A 19,728-nucleotide genomic window follows, 5' to 3' on the forward strand; every position below is an offset into this window, starting at 1 on the left:
GAACTTCTCTTTGCCTGATATTATTATCAACCCAAATTACCTTCCTGAATTTTGCTCCACTTAGAAGAGTAACCTTCAAACTGTATGACAGTTCCTAGACACCTGTGCAAAAACCAAGGTGAGCCAGAGCTGAGAGAGTTCAGAAAGGGTAAAGGCAGAAAGAAGCGAAGGTTATGCCCCTTAGCACCAACCAGAGCAGTCAATATTTTGACAGAGAACATTTTCAAAAGCTAGACTTCAGGATCCACTACCTAATACTTTTGTTTTTTAATCTGTGGATTCCCTCCAGCATGCCTCAGAAACCTCTCTCACTTTCCTGTCCCTCAGCTTTCTCTATAAATCCAGCCTCTGACTCTAGCACGCCCCTTCCAAAAGAACCTTCACCATGGTTTAGGCAAAAGGATCTTCTTTGCTTTGATTCTGCCAGGTGGATATGCCTTCCCTGTGTTCCTCTGCACATTAACTCTCGATCTATTCTTAAATCTCAACTGAAAACAGATGCCACTCCTGCCAAAACCTCTTAATTTGTCTTGGTGTAATATCTTATGTGAACCATTCTTGTACATTGGTTATTCTATTTTCAATTTGCCAGAAAAAAGCATCATGCTCCTCAATAATTTTAGAACAGCTTCAAATTAGAAAACTTATATACAACCTAATAATCTCTAAGTATATTCTATGTATTAGAAATCTTTTGAAAGCAACTTTTTGCATAAGGTAACTGGAAATGTTATAGCAATTCTTCACATCACATTTTGTAGAAACAGTCCGGGATCTAGTCATGATATAATCAACATATGCTGAACCAATGAAGTTCAAGCCAAAAATTTAACAAAGGTGGGGGAAAAAGATTACATGGGAAGAGCTCAATGCTGCTAAAAAAAAAAAAAAAAAATCACTTGGGCCTATCTTCTGTTTTACCCAAACTCAACGTATTTTTGAAAGAGCACTTTGGCAAATATTACAGTACATTATCTATTACATATATAATTTATATTATATTACATTTTATGGCAATATTTAGAAGATGATAAAGAGATATGGTTATAGAGTATCAAAGGAAAAGATTCTCAAACATCTGAGATCACAAATATCTCGTATGGCATAAATACTGTTTAAGAAGCAGATTTTACTCCAAATAAATTGATAAACACAATGGATAATCCTCTAACAATAAATGTTAGACATCATTTATCTAAACTATGTTATATACACACCAAGTATTTTCACTTGGAGAGGCAGGTTAGTTTTCTCCTCATAAAATTTCAGTCTTCCAAAAATTATTGAAATTATTTCAAAGGATTTAAAACTCTATATTTTAAGGGGAAAATCAGAGGATTGAATGGAGAACAGTAAGACTATTTAGAAGGCTGTAAAATGGATTCTAAAGAAGTTTTTTAATTCTTTATTCATAGTGGTCAATTCAGGGAGAGTTAGGTTCACACAGTTTTCTTCAAAATAACGACACAGGCACCCACATAATTTACATGCTCCTAATTTACATTTTCTCACAATTTACCCTATTTTTCAGGTCCATTAAATTTCCTTTCCCAATGTTTTAATTTCCTGTAATGTGTTCCTATGTCTCAGAGCACTCCACCCTGGCATAGTTCCTGGGTGCTGGGGTTCTACATGTGCTCCCATCCTCCACAAGCCTCCTTCATCCTGCTCTCTACCCTGGGGGCAACCTTGCTGGCTGGCTGCTAGCTGGGTTCAGTCCCTGGAAGGCACTACTTGCAGGAGATAGGAGGGAGGGGGTGGAGAGAAATCCGGGTCATTCTCTCCCGTTGCTTCAGTGCTGTGTCTCTAGCAGAGCTGCATCCCTCCATAATCATTAGGTCCTCATGCCACAGCTACAGCTCTCTGCAGGCTCCTCCTTCACTCCTCCATCCTTTGTTTGCTGCCTTAGGCCTGCCCTGCCCATGACTCTCTAAGTCATCTCTTGATTCAGTCTTTAAAGTGCTGTGAACAGTTTCCTGACAGCGCTCTGATACACGCCCAACCTCTAAAATACACCTACTTAACACTGACTAGACAAAGACTTGAAGATCTGAACATGAATAAGTTTCTCTAGTGACCAGTTGTAAGATTTGTCATGTTACTTATATCTTAGGGAATTTGTGAAGTAGGATGATGACACCTTCTCTAATGTGTTTTTGATAAGGATCCAGTGATACTGTATTACAGATTGTGCAGATGGTAAGCTTAAGGATGATGTTGGAAGACAGTGGAAAGCTATCATCTACCTCCACTAAGCATAAAAGATATAAGGAAAGAGTATTAGAGTTGAACTCAAAAGATCTGGGTACAAATTCTGGTTCGGCTACTTATTAGCTATGTGACTCTGGGTAAGCCACATCAACTCTACAACCAGCCATTTCCTTATCTGTTAGGTGCAGGACACGGCACTGGGGAGTTCCCACTCACTGCCCACCTCTGCACACCTAATCACAAGGCCCACTCACTCATGCTGAAGACTGTAAACTTCATGTACTGATACCTGCTTCTATCCAAACCTATGGACCACTAAGAAGAAACATCGCACCCTTTGACACACCCTTCTCAAAGATCTGAACAACATTAATGTACACTTAAGCTATTTTATATCTATACAAACTCTACCAAACAAATCAAGAATACATTCAAGAACATGGAGCACATTTTCAAATACCATGCATATTCCAAGCCATAAAGGAAACCTCAATAAACTCCAAAGAATCACTGTAGTCCAACCAAAATGGAATAAAATTAGAAATAAATGATGGAAGGATAGCTAAAAATAGAAAAATCTCATACTAAGATACTGACTTTCCCTCACATTCCCTCACGTCCACCCAGACTTCTGGGATTGCAATTTCACATAGGAAGTGGAAGTAGGTCCAACCCAATGCCTTCTGTTTTCTCTTTATAAAGATGTAGACATTTGCTGAAAGTGATAGGGGAAGTGTAGTTCAGCTTGAAGGGAGCTAAGAAGGCTCTAGAGAATCGTTACAGAGAAGAGTGAACTAACCAGCGAAACAGATTTGTTGACAAAATGGAGGGACACGCCTCAGGGCTTTCAGATTGTTCTCAACAATCTTCTATACCTGTGCAGTAGCCATGTCCTTTAGGTGAGAATGATCCCACTCCCAGCTCTATCCTCCACAACCGGATGAGGGGTTCAAGGGTGAGCTTATGACTAAGTCCAGTCAAGCAGAGTTCTGTTGTTCAACTCTAGGTGAAAGAGAAGCTCTAGTCTTCTGGGCAGTATGCTGTGTAGATGTGATGCTAGTTTGCTACTTTGAGATAAGCCAAGCTGAACACAAAGCCAAAATAATCAAGAGGGCAAGATCAAGAAGATCTCCAAGTAAGTAACAGAGTCAGGGGCCTAATACACTGCACCTGAAGCATACTTATCCCTGGACTTCTACATGAGCCAATGATTACTTGTATTATTTAACCTAATTTAGTTGGGTTTTCTGTTATTCGCAACTGAAAGCATTCTAACTGATGTCATAATATATTTTACTAGGCCATTTTAATGGTTTGATATAAGTATTTATAAAAGTATCTGAAAGTATCTATTCTCAAGAGAGAGCTATAGTAATCAAAACAGTATGGTACTGGTATTAAAACAGACACACAGATCAATGGAACAGAACAGAGAGCCCAGAAATAAATCCACACATATATGATTAATTAATTTATATCAAAGGAGCCAAGGGTATACAAAGGAGCCAAGGGTATATAAAGGAGCCAAGATTCAAGGATAGTTTCTTCAATAAACGGTGTTGGGAAAACTGGACAGCCACATGAAAAAAAAAATGAAACTGGACCACTACTTATATCATACACAAAAACCAACTCAAAATGGATTATAGACTTGAACATAAGACCTGAAACCATAAAACTCCTAAAAGAAAACACAGGTGGTGAGCTGCTTGACACTGGTCTTAGCAATGACTTTTTGGATTTGATATCAAAAGTAAAGGCAACAAAAGCAAAAATAAACAAATGGGACTTTATCAAACTAAAAAGCAAAAGAAACAATCAACAAAATGAAAAGGCAACCTACCAAATGAGAAAAAATATTTTCAAATCATATGTGATATTTTAGTATCTAAAATATACAAAGAACTCATACAACTCAACAGCAAGAAAACGATCCAATTAAAAGATGGTCAGAAAATCTGAACAGACATTCTTTCCAAAGAAGTCATACACATGGCTAAAAGGCATGTGAAAAGATGCTCAACATCACTAATCATCAGGAAATGAAATCAAAACCACAATGAGATATCATCTCACATCTGTTAGAATGGCTATTACCAAAAAAACAAGAAATAAGTGTTGGTGAGGATGTGGAGAAAGGGAACCCTCATGCACTGTTGGTAGGAATGTAAATTGGTGCAGCCACTATGGAAAACAGTATGGAGGTTCCTCAAAAAGTTAAAAATAGAGCTACCATATGATCTAGCAATTCCGCTTCTGGAAATTTATCCAAATGAAAACACTAGCTCAAAAAGATATCTGCAACTCCTTTTTCATTGCAGCATCATTTACAATAGCCAAAACATGGAAACAACTTAAGTGTTATACACACACACAATGTAAATTATTCAACCATTAAAAAAGAAAGAAATCCACATTTGTGACAAATTGATGGACACTGAGGACATTATGCTATGAGAAATAAATCAGACAGAGAAAGACAGTGTATGAACTCACTTATATGTGGAATCTAAAAAAAAACAAACTAAACTCATAGGTATCTAGTCAAGAGAGTATGTCAAGTTTAGGAGACTTACTATAATAAGTATTACAATACTATATACTAAATCAAAAGGGAGGATAATAAGAAAAGCAGCTATCAGAAAAATGTCTTTAAAATTTTTTTAAATGATATGAATAAATTGCCAATTGTCCAATAAGGAAATGTGCTGATGTCACAAGTGTTTGGGGTCCTAGTTGTTATGCATTTAGTGATGCACCCCAAACCACTAAATTTAGTAAAAATTTTATGATTTGAATTTTATATACATAAAAGCCCACTTCCACATAGAGAATCTTTTGAACGTGAGGACTATAATTTTTAAAGTAAATATCTGATAATTATTCTATCAAAATTTTATTAGACAAAGTCAAATGTAAAGCATGATTACTGGATTCAAACACACACAGTTAAAAGAACATTTGGGGGACAACTGAAGAAATCTGAATATGGGCTTCATATTTAGGATTGCCAGATAAAATACAGGATGCCAGGTAAATTTCAATTTCACACTGATATCAAATAATTTTTTAGTGCATGTATGTCCTAAATATTGCATGGTACATATATACACTAAAAAACTATTCATTATTTATCTGAAATTCAGGTTTATCTGGACATCCTGTATTTTTGTTTGCTAAATCGGGTGGCCCTATTTTAGATATCATTACATCAATGTTAAGTTTCTTGGGTATGATAATGGTAATATAGTTATTCAGGAAAAGGTCCTTGTTAGGAGATACATAATGATGTTTTTAGAGGTCAAGTGTTATGATATTACAACTTACTTTCAGATGATTAAAGAAAAAATATTGAGAGAGAGAGAGAAAAAAGAAAACAAATGTGGCAAAATGTTAACCATTAGTGGTTTTAAGTGTACTGTTGAAATTTTTCAAAATAAAAAGTTGTGAAAAACAGAACAAAATCTGGTAAGGTGATTAATTACTGTACTACTTTTACTTTTGAACTAAGTCTAAAATTATTCTAAAATATCTACATATTTGCATTTTAGACAATTGCTTTCAAAACTATTCCTTTAACTTCTGCAAAGTAAACATTTGCCATCCATCATTCCAAATATTTTGATTTAATCATTCTAACTTTATGCTTTCCTTATGATATTAAAATTCTAGCATTAAAAATAATCCCAGGTGGGCTTCCCTGGTGGCGCAATGGTTGAGAGTCTGCCTGCCGATGCAGGGGACACGGGTTCGTGCCCCGGTCTGGGAAGATCCCACATGCCGTGGAGCGGCTGGGCCCGTGAGCCATGGCCGCTGAGCCTGCGCGTCCGGAGCCTGTGCTCCACAACGGGAGAGGCCACAACAGTGAGAGGCCCGTGTACCGCAAAAAAAAAAAAAAAAAAAAAAATCCAAGGTGATTCTCATCAAAGTTATAAATTAAAACAGCATGTCCTCCACCTTTCTGGGTTACTGTCTACCTGCTAGTCAAGTATAATTTCCATTAGGACAATTAGATAATAAGGGTGATGCTTTAAAATAAAGAGTTGGTTTCATTTGTTTAAAATGTAGGAATATTCCTTTTCCTGTTTCTCCCTACTCCCCTCACCATCCATTACTAACTCCTAAAATGATAGACAGTGATTCCAGCTGGAATACTGAGCATAATTACATCTTTTAAAAACAAGCATTATATCATTCTCAACATAGACCACTGTTTAATAAAAGTAGATCACTTCAGGTTTCTAAGACGATCATTAAAGCTAAAGAACTGAACTATATGTTAGCACCCACAAATTCTCTTTAAATGAAAATCTTTTTTTTAAATACCATCAGCTGATTTGCAAAAGAACCCTTGTAACCTAAAGTACACCAATTTGTTCAGTTTACTAGTATAATTAAGCCTTTTAAGTACCTAAATAATAAACAAGTGTGGGGGCAGAGTTTAAACCTCTACAACTAGCATAAGAAACGGCTCAATTTCTCATTATAACAGAATTTGAAGATGCAAATGACTTTTTAATGTTGCATGCATTCAAGCAACAAGCATTTCTAAGTGCCTATGTGTGTCAGTGGGAGACAAATGACAGGAAGCAATTTCTCCAGCAAATCCTTCCAGTTCACTCACTCCTGATATTCGAATTCTGGACTAGCTTAGGTGAAGATAAGCTAGGTGTGACCTACTCCAGTCCACCACTTGTTCAGAGGGATATCCAGGACTTAAGCATAATTCTCAAACCTACCTGGAGTTTATCAAAAGAAGGATGTGGAAAATATTCCTCAGTCTGAACCTAGTTAAGGTTCTGAATTTGAGGGATTAAAGTGGCCTTCCAGGCTTCTCCTGGATTTTCAAAGAACTGACACTATGGAGGAAATGAGAACACAAACATGTCCACAGAGAAGCAAGTGAATATAAAAACTCACAGAGGGCTTCCCTGGTGGCGCAATGGTTAAGAATCCGCCTGCCAATGCAGGAGACACGGGTTTGAGCCCTGGTCTGGGAAGATCCCACATGCCGTGGAACAACTAAGCCCGTGCACCACAACTACTGAGTCTGCGCTCTAGAGCCCGCAAGCCACAACTACTGAGCCCATGTGCCAGAACTACTGAAGCCTATGTGCCTAGAGCCCATGCTCCGGAACAAGAGAAGCCACGACAATGAGAAGCCCACGCACCACAACGAAGAGTAGTCCCTGCTCACCGCAACTAGAGAAAGCCCGTGCACAGCAACAAGGACCCAATGCAACCAATAAATAAATAAATTAATTTAAAAAAAAAACAAAAAAACTGACAGAGACACCTATGCTTTCACACAGACATATGGATAGGCTCACAGCCACCAGGACAACTGCCTTCAGAGTCAGCAGAGAATTATTTTGTGAATCTTCAGTGATTGCTTTGTTATTCATTCAAATCTTCAGGTTTTTTTCATTTATTCCAGAAACATGGATTGAGCACTGATCACCTACTTTGTATCAGGCAGTGAGCTAAGTTCTGCAGACCTAAAAGATCCAGAAAACAATGACATGGTATTTACTAAAGGAGCATGTGGTCACCAGGTGGGCCATGTGAGACGGGCTACAGTAAAAGGATGGGGGGACAGGCAGCCTTAACAAAGACCCAAAGGCAAGAGAAGGCCCCAGTCTTGTCTAACAATCTTCAAGTAGCTTGTCACAGCTGCCGCTTTTATTGTCAGCAGAGAACAAAGACAGATGAGGCCAGCAAGAGACAGGGACCAGGCAGGCTCTCAAGGACCCTGTAGAACTTGCTAATGAGTTTGTACTTTCTCTAGAGGGCACTGAGAAGTCTTAAGCAGGAGAATGGTCCAATCAGATTATCCATTAGAAATATCATTATTGATACAGTGTGGAGAATGCATTGAATGGGAGGAAACTGGAGGAAAAGACAACACTACCTGTTACCTGCTCTGCTGACAAGCCACCCTTGCCAGGTGGAAGTGTGGTTCACGGAGAAATACTTGTGGGGGCTTTTTGTGGTTCATCAGGGCAAAGGTAACTGAAGGCAGCTCTGTGGTGGTCTTCACTGCCAAGAAGGGACTATGGATTACCTTGGAGCTATGCTTCACGCTTCTCCTGGAGAAGCTGTACATGGCTGTGGTAGTGTGGCCTGAAATGTGTGTTCAGTGTTCAGGTCCTAATATCTGCACATCTCCATTGAAAATGATGGCATGGATTGGAATTGCTCAGTTTTTCTTTATAGTTCTCTTGTTTCTAAATAGAGGTTTTCACTCAGTTAAAAACCAATTATAAGGACTTCCCTCGTAGTCCAGTGGGTAAGACTCCGTGCTCTGAATGCAGGGGGCCTGGGTTTGATCCCTGGTCCGGGAACTAGATCCCACATGTGTGCTGCAACTAAGAGTTCACATGCCACAACCAAAAAGTCCGCATGCCGCAACTGAAGATCCCACATGCTGCTACTAAGACCCGGTGCCGCCAAAATAAATAAATAAATATTTTTTTAAAAAAAGAAACTGTATAAAGCAAAATCAGAATTACTATTCAATTAAAAAAACTAATTGAAGGCAAATATGTAACTCCTGAGAAGTTTAATATTGTTAAAAGACAATATAGCTTCTTAGAGTTATCCTTAAGAAGTGCCAACTTCATAGAGAATCTTTAGGAACAGCAAATGTGGAGGCAACTGGTGAAGAATTCCGAGCTTCAGGCTTTAATAGATTTATGGAAAAACAACTGAAAAAAGAAATCTAAATAATTTAGAACTAGATTAATTGACTGGTAACTTTATAAGGAGAATGAAATCACTAGAACAGAAATCAAAATCTACCACATCCTATGGCTTTTCCAAATAAAGCAATGCCCTTCACCGAAGGGTAGGCCTATATCTGAAAAGAGGTCTTTCCACTGCCCTTTACTCAGATTCTCACCTTTAGCAGCATGCTTTCCTCCCTACTTCTTCCTCCATGTCCTTGTTGCCAGTGGATCCAAGTGAACAAGCCTTAAAATAGAGACCTGTTTTCCTTCTTCATAAATATTTTCTGCCAAGGGATTTTTCTTGTCTCCTGTCTATCCATCCTGATTTTCCTCTCTTATGTGCTGGATTTCCCCCCACCATTCCCACATCCTGAAATGAATAAAGAATTATCTTTAGGGTTGATTCAGTCTTCACACAAGCCTACTATTGAACATTCTGAATCTGAGAAGAAACTTGAGACCTTTTTTTTTTTTTGTCTCTCTTCAAACGTAATTTTGATTTCTCAATTTTAGTTTCAAAAACTGCTGTTATTTAAGTGGTATACTTTTGCACAAATGGAAGCTTTATAGAATAATAATTCTCAGAAATGTTTTATAAAGTTTATTTAAATATTAATCTTGAGTGCATTATTTACATTTTATTATTCTCTTTTATTTATTTATTTATTTTGCGGTACGCAGGCCTCTCACTGCTGTGGCCTCTCCCATTGCGGAGCACAGGCTCCGGACACACAGGCTCAGCGGCCATGGCTCACGGGCCCAGCCGCTCCACGGCATGTGGGATCTTCCCAGACCGGGACACAAACCCGTGTCCCCTGCATCGGCAGGCGGACTCTCAACCACTGCGCCACCAGGGAAGCCCCGGGGCTACTCTTCATTGCAGTGCGCGCGCTTCTCATTGCAGTGGCTTCTCTTGTTGCGGAGCACAGGCTCTAGGCGCGCGGGCTTCAGTAGTTTTGGCATGCGTGCTCAGTAGTTGTGGCTCGCAGGCTCTAGAGCACAGGCTCAGTAGCTGTGGCGCACAGGCATAGCTGCTCCACAGTGTGTGGGATCTTCCCAGCCCAGGGCTTGAACCCGTGTCCCCTGCATCGGCAGGCGGATTCTTAACCACTGCGCCACCAGGGAAGCCCAGCATATATTTTTTATGGGATTTATGTTGTTAATTTTGATGTATATCCTTAGAACCTTGTCCTTCAAGAGTAAATGAATAGTAATTTGATTCATAAAATTTCTTTATGAGAAACAGAATTAGAAGTCTCAAGTGAAGCAATAATATGGAATAAAATACATTTAAATCCTTTTATTTAGAGTGGGTTTTCAAAGACTGTCCCCATATGCATTTTATACCCATATGAATTTTTGAACTTAATTCACTGAGTTATAAACAGCTGTTTATGACCATTTCTTCCACTGAATAAGGTATCACTGAAATCACAAAACATTAACCTTAATTACACCTGTATCCTTGGCTCCATGGAGCCTAGTACATAGTGAGGACCAACTCTTCTTGTTGTTGTTGAACTGAATTTATATATGATAATTCCAGGCGTTCTGATAAACAAAGAGATACATTTTCTAGCTAAGTATGATAAATTTTTCTGTAAAACGAAAAATCATTTGCTTTTCCCAGCTACACAATAGAACTTCTTTCCCCAGTGCTCACCCTGGAGATGTATTAATCTCCTAAAGGACAAGAAGACACTTGGCTAAGTATTTCCCCAGTATGTAAAATGGACACATTACCTGGAAAAGACAAACTCTGCTGAACATGGGGTAAGATTAAGTCCAATGTACATAGAACTCAGAAACATCTGGCATTCATGAAAAAGATTTAAGGCCAAGAAAACTCAGCTGATGAGATTCCAGAAAGAGGAAAGAAGTTTCATCGCTAAAAACCTCTTACTAAGATATTCCCTATGTCTTGCTGAGTACTTTTTGAGCTAATAATACCCCTTCCTCACTCAGTCTATTTGTAAAAAGCAAATGCTGAACTAGTAGAGTCTAGAATTATATTATCAGGAAAAGTTATAATTTCCTCAAAATTATTTTCTTAAATCAACTAACCTGTTGAAATATCTCACAGTTACACTTAAAAATACTTTTATTATGGAATATTATAAACACGCTAAATTGGAAAAAATATTGAATACCTGGTTACCTGCCACACAGCTTTATCAAATCTTTATATTTTGAAATATTTATTCCAAAATTTAATAACACATTAGATAGAGTTGAAGCCCCCCCTTTGTGCCCTTCTTGCTCAGAGTTAACAATTCTGATTTTGAAGTTTATCATCTCAACATTCCATTTTAAAAAATACATTCTGATTTACTTATCTATTTTTGTGGCATCTGCTAGTTATCACCCCAAAACAGACTCTTCTTTGTCCATTTTTCTACTAAGTTGTTTGATTTTTTTTTCTATTTTTGGTAGGAGTTCTTTATATATTCTAGATATATATAGTCAATTATAGTCAATCTATTAGTCAATTACTTTTGATGCAAATATTTTCTCCCAGTCTGTGGTCTGCCTTTTCACCTTTCTATGGTGCTTACTGTTGACTAGAAGTTTTAAATTTTAGTATAGTCAAGTGTATCCAACTTTACCTTTATAATTTAAACTTTCATATCTTGTATAAGAGAGTCTTCCTTTCCCCAGGTTCACAAAGATAACCCTCTATATTTTCTTCAAGAAGTTTTAAAATTTCACTTTAAACTTAGAACACTGACTCTATGGAATTTATGTTTATGTTCAGAGAGGTAGGTACCTAATTTTATTTTCCTTTTCACAAAGATCATCAATTGTCTCATCCCTGCTTACTGACTAGACCATCTTTTTCCCACTGATTTTCAGTGTCAACTCAATGGTATATCAAGTCTCCATGTATCTCCTAGACTTCCTATTTTGTTCCATTTGTCTGTTTGTCTATATAATAAATCAGTGAATAGTTCTGTTGACTAGAGGCAGGTATACATAAAGGGAAGTAATGAAAAAATCAGATTGGAAAGCTAGACTAAGTACAGTTCCAAGAGAACCTTGAATACTATTAATGGTCTCCCACCAGCCCTCAAATCTAGTCAGGAAGCAGTCATCCATCTATAGCAGGGGTTGGCAAATTATGGCCTATAGGCTAAATCCAGTCTGAAATCTGTTTTTCTAAATAAATATTTATCAGAATACATTTATTTTTGAATTATCCATGGCTACTCTGATTACAATGGCAGAACTGAATAGCTATGACAGAGATCATATGGCCCCCTAACCCTAAAAGATTTCCTACATGGTCCTTTACAGAAAATATTTGCCAACCCCTGATCTAGAGACCTGACCAAAATCTCAGCATAGATTCCATGGCTCTAATGCCTCCTTATGGCCTACATAATTCTGCTGCCATAACCAAAGTAGCCAGTTTTGGCGGACAATGACAGATAAAATTCCTATCTCAGACATTATAAAATAGGGCTATACCCCTTTTCCTTAAATTTATTTTAAGGAATTTATAAAAGACATTCTCATCTGGCAAGGGGGGGAGAACTGGATGAAGGTGGTTAAAAAGTACAAACTTCTAGTTATAAGATAAATAACAGGGATGTAATGTACAACATGATTAATATAATTAACACTCATGTATGTTATATGTGGAAGTCGTTAGGAGAGTGAATCCTAAGAGTTCTCATCATAAGAAAAAAGTATTTTTTTCTTTCTCTTTTATTTTGTATCTACAGGAGATGATGGATATTCACTGGACTTATGTGGTAATCATTTCATTATGCATGTAAGTCAGATCAGTATGCTCTATACCTTAATTATACAGTGCTATATATCAAATATATCCCAATAAAACTGGGAAAAAAACTCAAAAAAAAAAAGACACTCTCATCTACGTTGACGGCATAATTTTACCTTCAGAACCATGACAAAACTTAAAATGTAATTGGATACATTTGTTAATTATTCTGGAGACTGAAGCAGGCCCATTACACTCTCTCAAATTTCAGACTTTAAATGAGTCTTTGGCATGTGTTAGTTCTCAAAAAACAATGCAGTTTGACTCACTTCCTTACAAATAATGCCGTCATTGGGTTAGGACATAATCTTTTGTTTCGGCTTTCATAAAAATTTGATACAAGAAAATATTCATTTAAAAATATTTCTGGTCTTTAATAAAGCTGTAGCTATAGATGTCTATTTCATACTCAGTGTTGCTTATGATGTTCTGAAGGATAAATTACCAGGAAACAGGGAGGCTTTACCTAAATCACACTGCTCAACCTACTTCACCTATAGGAAATGCCAATTCTAAGAAGAGGAACGGAGAGTACAAGTGCTCACTTCCTTAGCTGGGGGAGAGAAGGGAGGAACTGAGGAAAAACCAGCAAACTGCCTAGTCTTGGATAAATAACTGAAGGGACCCAGACAATAGGCCTCCTGCATCTCCTGAGAGAAAATTCCACAGCCCGGCATTCCAGGTATCCTATTCACGGCCTCCAGATGCTAGAAGCCAGATCACAGAAAGCACCAACACCTTAGATGAGCCAGATTCAAGGCAGCGCAGGTCGTCTCTACCTGCTATATGCATTGTTCTTGGCAGAGTGAGGAGAGGTATCCAAATAAAAGACCATAGGTTGTAAAAGGAAGTTTGAAATAATAATTTCTCATGAGGGAAAAGCAAAATTATTTTGTGAAGAGCAGGAGAAAAGGAAAAGGAATTTTGTTCCCCACTCCTCTTCCCAATTCCCAGGTCTCTCTGGCTATGGTTTCTCCTCCCCAGAGATGAAAAAACCTGGCTGCCTGTATACACCTGATTAATGGAAACAGAGATTTTCAGAGTAGCTCCACACTCTTTAATTCTCTCCCTCCATGACTCTAGAAATGCTTGATTTGGCTGTGTAAAAGTAATTCTAGTTATAGTGATTTACATGAACTACTTACTTACCATTTATGCCTAATTACCTCACAGCACAATAACAATTATGCATACATTAAATGTGTCAGATTAACCTGGCTATAAGTTTTATTTGATAACAAAAGTAAAGTATTCATAAATGCTTATTCTTTATAGTTTGTTGCTCATATAGCATAGTCATCTGCTCATAACTTTTTCAAATTTTTACTAGAGAAAACATTTTTATGTAGGTAGGTGAAAGCAGCCTAATAGTCTGCCACCAATTTTTTCTCACTGACTAATAATTCTGGCATTTTGTGAAGAAGGTGCATTTTATTCTAACATTATGGCTTACCCTTACAGAAAGTTTCTTAGGAGTACAATTTTTTTTAACAAGTCCACCAAAATGAGTATTTAAACATCTGCATCAAAATCAAATGCCCATATATGCTAACTGAAATAAGTCAGACAAAGACAATACTGTATGTTCTCACTTACATGCAGAATTTTTAAAAAGCGTAATTCATAGGATGGTGGTTACCAAGGGCTGTGGGGTAGGGGAAATGGTGAAATACTGGTCAAAGGGTACAAACTCTCAGCTATAATATGAATAAGTTCTGGGAATCATGGTGACTATAATTAACAATACAGTATTATATTATATACTTGAAAGTCGTTAAAAGAGTAGATCTTAGGGGCTTCCCTGGTGGCGCAGTGGTTGAGAGTCCGCCTGCCGATGCAGGGGACACGGGTTCATGCCCCGGTCCAGGAGGATCCCACATGCCGCGGAGCAGCTAGGGCTGTGAGCCATGGCCACTGAGCCTGCGCGTCCGGAGCCTGTGCTCCGCAACGGGAGAGGCCACAGCAGTGAGAGGCCCGCGAAAGAGTAGATCTTAAATGTTTTTACTACAAAGAGAAACAGTAATTATGTGAAGGGATATAGGTGTTAACTAATTTTATTATGGTAATCGTTTTGCAATGTATACAGGTATCAAATCATCACATTGCACACCTTAAACTTACATATGTTATCTGTCAATAATATCTCAATAAAGCTGGGGGAAAAATCAAATGTCCATGAAATTATAAACCCTATTTACCAAAATCAAGAACTCTACATACTAACAAAGTTCTACTGCTGGAAAACCTAACAGTCCAAAGTTTCCTTCTCTGATAATCAGCATATCAGTCTATATTTTTAGAAGTAGGTCTGTGGCACCTTTAGAATCTTCAAAACTAAAGCTTTTATATATGTTTTATTCAAATTACATTTGGTATTTGGATCTTTTTCAATGTTTGAAAAACACTGAAAAACAATGATTTGGTGGGCTAAAGAAACTACAGGACAAATACTATCATAAAGAGATGTCGATCCATTTACTAAACATTCATTCACGTATGCATTGGGATTTAACAAATATAAGCTTTCATTAGACACATTTGAAACTACCTGACTTGTCAAATTTCCTCCTTACATAAGAATTACCCAATAAAACCAGGGCCTCTAGATAGAAAGTACTGCATTTACTTACTGCTAAATAGCTATCTATTTACTAGGCAAATCCAGCATAGCTAACTTATAAATCAAAGGTGGAAGTATGGGAAAATACCCTTAAGAAGAGCCAAATAATAATTTTAAAGAAAAAAAATAGGTTGTTGAATTGGCAACCAGATAAGTTAATTTAAGGAATATTTTATTAAGGAATGGAAGTTCACCAACCCCTGTAAGATGAGCCCTAGGGATGATACAGAGTGGGGAGGAGGAAAAGGACTGTATTTCCAAAAGGGAGAGGGCTAGAAAGGGAATAAGATACAACAGTCATGAGAGAAATTTAACTTTCAGATAACATAAAAAAAAAAATCTGGTAAGTAAAACATCTTGTTTCCTGGCTATGATACATAACAAAGTTGTTATTTTGTTTGGAAGACCTCCTGTATTGCAAACTATAATTAGGTATGCAGTACCTAAGCAATCTGTATTTTCCAAACTTTTTGCTTCTTGACTCACCCATCAACTTTTGGAAACACAGGAAAAAGAGAAAAGGTTGGCCATCAAAAGGGATAATTCATCATTATTTCCCATAACCATTGTTCTGGATTAGCTAACACACTCTGGCTTCCACACTCACAGTCCACTTCTGAGGGAAACCGCCCTGCTCACAGGAGCCCTGGATGGCACCTTATACAGAGATCCAATCTTTGTGCTAACTAGCAGCCTCTGGAAAACTGGTGTGAAAGCTCTGCCCAAACAGGGATGAAGTGTTTGGGTGGACGGTCAGATTTTTACTCAGGAATTTAAACCATGGATACAGGAAAAGAACCAAGAAGCTGGTAGAATAAATAGAAGTGGGTAAGGGCATGGGAAAAGGAACAAAGAGTAAGCAGACTATGTGAATGGCAGGGTTCTGGAGAATCAATGGGTACCTCCTACTACAAGTCATCAAAGTTTTCAGAGCCGCTGACACTGCTGAAAGCTGGCACAGGCTCTGTGAGGCCTGGCTGAGCGATGGAGATGCCCTTCATTGTTATTTTCTCATGTAATCTTATTCTACATCTCCATTTCTCTCTCAGACCTAAATAATTCTCTATTCCTTTTAACTAAAATATGTTAACACCATGGCAGCCTTTTCCTTATATAAAAATAAAACTATTTCATTACACTCTGAAGTGCTTTTTAAAACATAAAATTACTTTCAGTAGAGTTTTTAAATAAAGTACTACTAACACATTGTTATACAATACCTTTCTTATAAAGATCTTATAATAAAAGAATATTTGTGTAGCGGGGTGGGGGGAGGAGGTTTGGTCAGTCAGTTAAAGGAAAAGTAGTTTCTTAGGTTGAACAAATTCTAACTCTTATAACTATTAATACCCCTCATGATTTGAGGATGACACCACTGATGACAATGGCTTCTACAGAAGGATAAGGAATGGGAGTTTTCCTGGTGTCTCAGAATTTCAGCAAAAACTCAAAGCTGAGGACAAGGGGAGACAGGTCCCCCTACACACTAAAGAGAGGCACTAATTGTATCCATGCAGGAATTACTTAAAAAGAGAAAAAAAAAGTCAAAAACAGCCCTAAAATCAAAGTAATCAAGGCAGAAAGCTGTTAGCTGGGTAAAGAATTCTGTGGCATTTCCCCCAGATGAACCTCATGCCAAGTGCAGGGGGTCCCCAAGAGAAACATCCAAGGAGATTAGCATTAAGGAAAAAACGGGGTGGATACTCATTTAGGTGAGAAAATCTACAGACAGCTACCAAAGCAGGGTGTGAAAGAACTCATGGAAGAACTTGACACGTGTCCCCAGGAGTATAGGGGTGCACAGGACAAAGACAGACACTGGTGCTTGCTTCTTATATCTGCAGAAGTCCAAGGGCAGGAGACTGACTGAAGCTGCCCATGCAGAAGGGGTTGGAGAAATGAGATGTTATACTTCCCGTGGCCTAAGTAGACGCCATAAAGGTGACCTGGTTAGCGCTGTCCCGAAAGGACCCGTCTTAGAAGGCTAAGTGCAAGGGCAAGGCCGTCTCAGCCTCACGTAGTGGTGTGAGGTGTTCCGTTAGAGCCGTAAGAGGTCAGTCACAGAGTGGAGCAGCAGGGAGGTCCTCATGGGAGTCCTGAAGAATCCACCCAGTGCCCCTCACAGAAAGCTAGCATGTCAGCATCTACCACACAAAAGGCCCTTAACTGGTGACTTCAGACTCTGCTGTTTCACTCTAATCTTCTATCCCCCTCGTTTTGAGCCTAGAGAAGCCAAGCGATCAGAGAGAGGAGAAGAATAGAGAGAGAAGAACAAGTCACCCCCTCTTCTCTGCTGCTGATCCTGGGCCAGGCCTAACCTAGAGAGAGGGAGAAGCTTTGAAATGCACACATTTTTTTTTTTAAATACCTCAATATGAAGCTATCTGAATCCCACTGAAGGTGAAAGAAAGCTATGGAACATCAAGAGGTCAGAAATGGGGATCCAACAGAGCTTGTTTAAAGGAACTGGTAGGAAATTTTCAAGCTCTTTCATCATTGTACCCAACTGCATTTAATCCATTTTTTAAATGCTTACATTTTTAACTGTTCAATCTTTAATGTCACACAAACCTTACCTTAGAAAAAAGGCCTTCTGCCTCTATACTGTATCCTTTAAGTTCCTCATGTAATTCCTGCAAACACTGTATGACTCTTCTTTGATGTTCATCGTCCTTTAGCTCACGAGCTTTGATCAGAAAGTCATAGTGGTCCAGTGGTCCATGGCAAACAGCTAAAGCTTTTGAATAAACCTCTGTAGCAGCAGTTGAAGACATACTCTTGGCTGTCTGAACTGTATAGGCTATAAACAAAAATATATATAAAATTTTAGACTTTCTGAAATCAAGATATTTCATAGTGCTCTACATTATTTCTTAATGGCCACATTAAAACTTTTAACCAGTTATAATTATATTTGAGCAGTTGTAAATATCACTTTGATGAAAATAATAATATAAAACACATTTTGTAACATAAATATATTTATAAATGTCTCAGTTTAATAAACCCCAAACTCATAAGCTATCACTACAACCCCTCTTCCAGGAAGAATGGAATGTCTGCTTTGCCTCCACTCCAATGAATGAGCCACCTGGGTTCATCACATCTTTCTTCACAGCAGGGGTGGTACCTTTCTTTGCATTAGGCCTAAATCTGGTTCTTCAGTACGAAGACAGAGACTTAGACACTAGTCACAAAGGGTTTTCTACTGCCTCTTTATTCACTGTCTAAAACAACACAGCATTCAGATGTTACCACATTGAATTCAGCACACTTCTTGCGAGACTCCTTCCCTTTTCCATCACCTTTAGGTTGAACACAAAGAGTTGAGACACAACAGAGTGTCTGTTTCAAAGCAGGGAGGTGTGTTAATCCTTTTTTTAGCTTCTTGGGGAAGAAAATTGATTGTCTGTGGAAAGGTCCAGTTAGAACTCCATTCCTTATCTGGGGCAGGTTCAGTGAGCAGCAAACTGGCACATTTTTAGACAAAGATTTTACAAGGGTATTTTGCCGTTGTTCCTCTTGTTCCATTGAATACCATGTTTCCTTTATTTCAATAATATGAAAACTACTTAATTTAGGAAAAGAATTAACAGTCACAACATTATTTCCATCATTTTCTAAAAAAGGAAAAAAAAAATCCTTAAATATACCATGACTGTTAGGGATAGGGCAGAGCTATCCTCTAATAACTGCTCTCCCTTTTTCTGAATAAAGGTTTTAGCTGGGTGCAAGGCTGCCGAGTGAAATATTCCATATCCTGGCCTCTCTGGCAGCCAGGATGGTCATGTGAACAATGGGATGTAAGCTGAAATGTGTGCAGCTCCGCTCTGGAGCACTTAAAGGGAAAGGGCGAATCCCACTCCTCCCCTTCCCTTCCCTCCCTCTGACTGGAAAGAAAGTGCCATGACTGCAGCTGGAAGAGCCAACCTGGCAAGGAGAGGCGCACAGAATGCTGAGCAAAGCAGAGCAAAGTTCCCTAACAATGCTGAGCTGCCAAACCAGCTCTGGACCACCTGCCGGGATTTTTATGTAAAATAAATGTCTATCTTGCTTTTCAAGCAGTGTATTTTAGGGTCTCTTTGTTACGGAGGCCTAAATTGTACCCTAACTAATACAGGGGGCTTACAGCCTGCAAAAGAGAACCGGACTAAGGGTCTCTTGGAAGCCTAGGCCTCATAGGACCAAGAACAAGGCTTGGGTTCATGTTGAAGCTGGAGGCATAGGTTGAGAGTTCCATAAGGTTTCCAGCAATTTGAGATGTCTACCAGAGTGGTATAAGAAACATATTTGCCCTTGGTCCACAGTCCCTAGTACGGAGCTCATAAAACCCTTGGAATTTCCTAAGTGATAGAGTGTTTTCTGTTTATCATAATGAGCCT

General features: G+C 38.4%; 1 protein-coding gene across 3 annotated transcripts in view; it reads right to left on the reverse strand.

Moving 5' to 3' along the window:
- AFG1L (AFG1 like ATPase) overlaps positions 1-19,728 on the reverse strand; it is a 195,362-nt gene that overhangs the window by 146,943 nt on the left and 28,691 nt on the right. For all 3 annotated transcript variants that reach the window (XM_060167561.1, XM_060167563.1, XM_060167562.1), the window contains exon 2: positions 17,923-18,146. In XM_060167561.1, the coding sequence (XP_060023544.1) occupies positions 17,923-18,146 (224 nt within the window). The remainder of the gene's footprint in view (positions 1-17,922; positions 18,147-19,728) is intronic.

Source organism: Lagenorhynchus albirostris, chromosome 12, assembly GCF_949774975.1.
Source record: "Lagenorhynchus albirostris chromosome 12, mLagAlb1.1, whole genome shotgun sequence".
Classification (NCBI taxonomy): Eukaryota; Metazoa; Chordata; class Mammalia; order Artiodactyla; family Delphinidae; genus Lagenorhynchus; species Lagenorhynchus albirostris.